The sequence below is a fragment of the Orycteropus afer genome, unplaced genomic scaffold (genome assembly GCF_000298275.1).
Source record: "Orycteropus afer afer isolate SDZICR_OR568_19922 unplaced genomic scaffold, OryAfe1.0 scaffold00387, whole genome shotgun sequence".
Lineage (NCBI taxonomy): Eukaryota > Metazoa > Chordata > Mammalia > Tubulidentata > Orycteropodidae > Orycteropus > Orycteropus afer.
In genome coordinates, this window is record NW_006921974.1 from 2,997,468 (window position 1) to 3,003,872 (window position 6,405).

General features: G+C 53.3%; 1 protein-coding gene across 1 annotated transcript in view; it reads right to left on the reverse strand.

The window, feature by feature from the left end:
* Positions 1–6,073, reverse strand: part of LONRF3 (LON peptidase N-terminal domain and ring finger 3) — a 45,279-nt gene extending 39,206 nt beyond the window's left edge. Inside the window, exons 1-2 of the mRNA XM_007953348.1 lie at positions 5,230–6,073; positions 2,227–2,345 (exon numbers count right to left, since the gene is read on the reverse strand). Coding sequence (XP_007951539.1) covers positions 2,227–2,345; positions 5,230–6,073 — 963 coding nt within the window. The remainder of the gene's footprint in view (positions 1–2,226; positions 2,346–5,229) is intronic.
* Positions 6,074–6,405: the final 332 nt, after the last annotated feature.

The following is a 6,405-nucleotide window of genomic DNA, read 5'->3' on the forward strand; positions in this document are numbered from 1 at the left end:
GGTTCAAACCCACCAGCCACTCCTCGGAAGGAAGATGGGGCAATCTACTTCCGCAGTGATACCGCCTCGGAACAACAACAATAACCAAAAAGTCGGCAGTTCAAACCCACCAGCCACTCCACTGGAGAAAGATGGGGCAGTTCTACTCTGTCCTGTTGGGTGGCTATGAGTCAGAATCAACTCAATGGCAGTGAGTTGGGGTCTTGGGTTCTGGAGGTAAGGCTTGAATGACACTTCTGGATAGCTGGAGGGGATAAGTGTTGGAAGACTTCAGAGGCCTCTGGGATCCCACTAATCATACTAAGTAGCAACCCATATACTCCATCTTTCAGGGCTGCCAGTTCACCCCCCTTTAGAGCTATATGACCTGCATGATATGAGAAGTACCACTCAGCCCTGACTGGATGGCTGAAATAGGGCTACGAAGTAAAACCCTTGCATAGGGATATTTCACAAAGAAACGGTGAGAAATATATAATTTAGGGTGGTTTTGAATTACATTATATAATATCAGCTCAAATCTTCTCTCAACCTTAAGAAACACAGAGTTTCCTACTCATCAGCACCCCCTCCCTTACCCCAGCACTAAGGAGAAATGAAACTCCTGGTTAATACTTCTACAATCCTTCCTTTACTGGGGAAATCACTTTTCCCATTTCACCAAAATGGTCCACTAGCTCTCAGCCCTGTTTCTCTTCTCATAAGGCCCTGGCCCCTAGGCACAGGGTAGAATCAGAAGTTGCAAGAGAAGTCCTCTCACACCCAGTCAGCTCCCTGACTTGCACTATTACAAGGCCTGAAATTCTCCCAATGAGGTTCCTTTGAGTTAAGACATTGGTGACTTTTATTAAATTGTGAATGTGTTCCTTGGGAAAGAGAATGCATGAATCCATCATTACTCATGAAAACTTTCTCATGAAAGAACACATGAGATTTACTCTGGCACTAATGGCAGAGTATATGCTTTATTTAAAGCTCCAAAATTCAAAAATTCTGATAATCCAGTATTTTCATAAGCTTGACCTCAAAACTCATTAGATGGCAAATCTGACATAAACTGATATAGGGTGTCTTAAAGCCTTTACCCCTGCCACTCCTCGGAAGGAAGGTTGGGCAATCCTACTTCTGTAGTGATACTGCCTCGGAAACCCAAGGAGGGGGTCGCTATGAGTCGGGGCCGACTCGACGGCACATAACAACAACAACAACAAAGCCTTTACCTTAGTGTGACTTTTTATGTAAGTTGCTATTACAAAATTAGTGTACATCTACTCCTCAGTCATTAACTATCTTGTTATCCAACATATCACATTTATAACAATTAAAAAAATCTATTATCCAATTGTTCAGCACATTAACAACATATGTCTGTCAGTAATAAGCAGCAAGGTAGAAGGTGAGAGTAACATTGGCTGTGATGGTTAAGGTTAACTTGGCTTGGCTATGATTCTCAGTGGTTTGGCAGTTATGTCATGATGTAATTTTGCACTCAGGAAATAATTTGGCAGTTATATAGCGATATAAGCATCCTCTGTTTTGTAATATGATGTGGTCATCTTCCATTTTTATATAATGCCGATTTTCGCAGAACGACCTGGTCTTTGTAACTAGCCATGTCAACAAGTGAGGAGTAGGTGCATTTGATCATAAGGTGATCAATACTCACTTGGTATGTTATCTAAATATATGGTCTTTCTAAAATCTGAAACATTCAGGGTTCTGAGACACATCTAGCCCCATGGGATCCCCACAAAGGATAAAGGACCTGGACTTGGTCAAGTTGCTTTTCCAAGGAAGGCATCCTGGAATTGTCTAGAAAGAGCACTACACCAAGACCCAGAAAGCTTTACAGTTTGCAGAATAATGTCCTCTTGGCCATTCTCACTTTGACCCCTACTACATCCCTGTGAGATGATCAGAGTAGACAGCAATGGCCTCATTTTGCAAACAAGTATACTAGAGGTTCTGAGTGAAATTACTTCTCCATGGTCATTTGCTTGCAAGTAGTACAGCCCAGGCACAAATCTAGTCTTCTAAACAAAATATTGACATGTGGCTGGCCAGTCCTGAGGCCTGGCAGAGATGCAGAAAGTGACACTCTGCATCCTGGAATCCTGGGAGATGCCTGGCCTTTGCCCTGCTCTGCCTGTGTTCTAATGTGCCCAACCCTCAGGGCAGGCCCTTCCTGCCAATTCCTGTCTATAGCACAACCCTTCCCACACTCACCTTAAAACCAGTTGGGCAGAGCTTACATGCTATTTCTGCATCATGTAGTGCATTCTCATGAGACTCCAAGGTGAAATAAATTTGAGACCGGTTGCTATAAAGCAAGTGGTCATTCGGAGCTGCCAAAAGGAGAAAATCCCTCATTAACAGCCCCCAGCACAAGGATTAGCCATTAATTAGTCTTATATGAGGATGGATCTTGAGCAAACGGCAAATTATCTAGGACCTTTCTACTGGGGATTCCAAAGGGTTAGGTTTAATTTCTAGTTCTAATACTACCTTGCCTATCACACACTCCAATTTGGGTCTGAGCTTCCCAGACTGCAGACAAGTAATTTTTGTGCCCCGCCCTCCTCTCAAGTAGTTGCTTAGAGGGTCTGGGATGTCAGTGGTGCATTAAAGACTTTGACACAGAGGAAACCCTGGTACTCTGCTTCGTGGTTTCACGTGGCTTGCCCCTGGCAGCCTGGCTTCTGAGTGAGGTGTCACCAACAGACAAACAGGCCAGGGAGTGGGGAGAGGAAGATGGCCAGGTATGACCCCATCTTGGCCACCGGGAAGACAAGTCTAAGTTTTTCTGAGCGTGATGACTGGTAACTTTAGTGGCATCTCTGCCTACAAAGCTCAGCACATATAAAGTTGCCCTGAAGAAAGTGGAAATGCATTTCCAAGACCTCTTCCTCTCACCACCAATGACCAAACGGGAATGAATGTGGACCAGAATTCTGGGAAAAGGGCTAGAACAAAGCAAGCTCCCACCAACACTTTGAATCACAGGATGTCAGGACTGCACAGGCCTTCAGAGATTATCTGGCTCAATCCACCCATTTTTCAGATGGGAAAAATCAAACCCAGAGAGGGGAAGACATTTGCTCAAGGTCACACAGCTAGTTGGTAAGTCATTGCTATCTGGCCAGATTTTGAAGTTTTGGAGCTAGGGTGGGGAACAGATTCCTTTTTCTGAAGGAAGGTACAGTACTTAGATTAGCAAAGAGGATGGACCTGGACAAAGATACTCTTCTGTGGAGACCCCTTTCTTAAAAGGGTGAAACTTGTCTTGACATTTCCACCCTAAGTGTTCTGAAGGGATTAACAAAGGTACAAGGAAGAATCCCCAGGGAAAAGTGGTGGTGGCCGCAACAGCAGGGGAGGGAGGAAAGGCCTTTCCTGGCCCTTGGCTTTCCTGGCCCCATTCTGTGAAAGGAATGGAACTTCCCTTGGGGATCTAGGGCTTAAGCGGTTTCCACATATCTCAATCATACTACCCAGCTCCTCCTGAAGGGCTGGATTCCAGCTTCTGCTGCTGCAACAGAGTTTTGGGGGTTTGTTGTTGCTGGGGGACGGTGCCAGGAGTTTGTTTGGAGGCCAACTGCTTCTTCTTAAGACGTTAACAAAAAAGCCCTGGTGGTGCAAAACAGCTGGGCTGCTAACCGATAGGTTGGTAGTTCCACCCAACCAGCGGCTCTGCGGAGGAAAGACCTGGCAATCAGCTCCCACAAAAGTTACAACCTAAGGAAACTCTATGGGGCAGTTCTATGGGGCAGTTCTACTGTGCCACGGGGGTCACTATGCGTCTGAATCCACTGGATAGCAGCCAACAAGATGTTAGCAAACAGTCCACAATACTCCGTCTCCCTTCTCTCCCATGGCACAACCCCAGGCTGCTCACAGTGCCCTGCCTGGCTGCAGAAAGGGGTGGGGGGGCTACCTCCACTCCTCCAGCAGGCAGTCTTGCTCAGTCAGTCCTCGTTTCCTCTCCCATAACCTGTTGCAAGCCTGGCGGAAATTCAGCACGTGGAGACTCCAGCCCGCCCCCTTTCCCAGCCGGCCCTGGGCCCCCTCGGATCCCAGAGCCCGGTCCGTCAGTCCCGATGCCTTCTCCCTGGCGACACGCTTCGCCAGACACCGCGCCCGACCGCCAGAGCTCCTGGCGGGAGGCCGAGCCAGGCGATCCCAGCCAGCCGCACGGCGGCCACTTCCTGGCCCCGGAGCGGGGAGGCGGGCCACGCCCAGACCGCGGCTCCGGCGCCGGAGTAGGAGCCCAGCAGAGGCGTGGGGCCGCCCGCGCTGTCCTAAAAGCCGCCGAGCCACCCGCTCCTCTCCAGGGCGCCACCGTCAGGTGCAACTAAAGCATGCCCTGGTCCGGAGCCACCTCACGGTCCCCCGGGATCCCCGAGCGACTGCCCGATCCCATGGCCCGCTGGACTCGCGGGGCAGGGGTGCGAGACGAGGACGCGGGCTGTGGGTAACGGGGGAGGGGGATCTATTTCAGCCGAAGATCGTGTGATAGGAAGCAGTGACAGTGAGTCACAGGGCAGCGGGGCGCGAGCGCTCTGCCCCCCCATCCCCTCGCGGGATGGTTTCCGAAGCATGGCCCACTTCGGTTACCTCAGCTGTTACACAATCCCGCCCGCCCGCCGGCGCGAAGGAGGGGCCGCCCGGCCCGCTCGCGTCCCTTATGCAACCAGTGCTCTCCTGACCTAATTCCACACCGGACCCACCCCACGGCAGCCACGGCCCGGAAAGCAGCAAGGGTAGGCAGGGTGCGAAGTTCGTCTCCAGGCGGGGATGGAGCAGGCAGGTGGCAGAAGGGCCTGGGCGCACAGACGGACTGGGAGAAGGTGCAACTGAGAGAAACTGAGACGGCGACCCCTAGCAAGACCGGAACAGAGCGAAACAGCGGCGAAGAGATGGAGAACAGGGTGCCCCGAGTGACAAAAACAGACTGTGAGGCACAGAAGCTGAGAGAAAACAAATCACCACACCAAAACAGCAACAGAAATAGACCAGGCACAGAGAGAGAGAGAGAGAGAAAGTGATCCAGGCAAAGTCAGGGGGCAAACTCCAGAGAGCCCTCGCCTGCCGCCGCCACGGTCCCACGTGCGCCCCTTAGCCATAGTGCATCCCCCATCTCTCTCCTCCATTCCCTCCCCAGCCCGGGCTCCTCACGATCCAGCCCCGCGCGCAGGGGTCCTGGTCCGGCCGGCTGCGCATTGGCCTCACCCAGACGAACAGCTTCATTATACTTGAGCAGCGCCGCCTCCAATTGGCGCTCACGGTACAGCTTGTTGCCTTCGTGCCGGAGTTTCGACGCCCGCGCCGGACCCGGGAACAACTTGCCCAGGAGGCCGCTGAGCACCACGTTGACCCGCAGCGGCGGCGGCGGCGGCGGAGGTGGTGGAGGAGGCGACTGTGACTGGAGCCCAGCCCGCCGGGTGCCTCGTGCCCACCCGGTGGCCGCGAACCACGCGGAGAGCTGGACCCCGCACAGTACACAGCACCGGTCGGCCGCGCGCCCGCGTTCCAGGCACAGTTTGCAAAAGGTGTGGCCGCACGACAAGGACACGGGATCTGACAGAAACCCATGGCACTTTCGGCACTTGAAGCCGTCCCACACCTCAGTTGCCTCGGTCGTCCCTGCCTCTGCAGCCGCCATCCTGAAGCCCGACGCACCGTCGCCGTCTGAAAACGTCTGCGCCAGCCCCTTGCCCTGTAGGACGTTCTCCACCAGGTAGCGCACCAGCTGCTCGAGCTGCTCAGCCGCCAACTGCTGCCGCTCCAAGAGCTGACGATATACCTCGAGGGCTTCCCGGAGGCGCCCCCCAGACGCCAACGCGTCCGCACGGGAGAGAAGGACTTTGCACTCCGGCGTCGAAGCCCACGGAGACTGCGCCTGCTCGAGCTCTGCCTCCCTTGTCGTTTGCGTCGTGGCGCCCCCAGCAGCCGCTTCCGGGTGGGGACTCGCGTTTACGCGGGCTGCTGATGCTGCTGCGTCTGTCAGCTCTAAGTTGTTGCTGCCAAGCTCGGCGGGCAAGCTCAGCATCTGTCCAGTCTCCAGTGAATCCATGAGGAGAGGGGCAGGCACGGGGCAAGGCGTCTAGGGGCCGGGGACTTGGAGCAGAGGGCGGCGACTGAAAGGAATCGGGGCAATTCCAGTGGCTGCTGCGGCCGCTCCAGGCACCTTGCCGCCGCGTGCTGGGCTTTGCCGCGCCTCCAAGAGCTCCATGCCTGCCGCCCCGCGCCGCCTAATAACTGTCTTGTCTCAGCAAAGTGTTATATAAAACGGCACCATGTGACGCGCCGCCACGCAGCTCATTGGCCCGCAGAGGGGAAATTGTTACAAAACCAGACAGTTTTGTAACAGTGTTGCGCTTGCTTCTTTTGGCTTCGCTTTTCTTG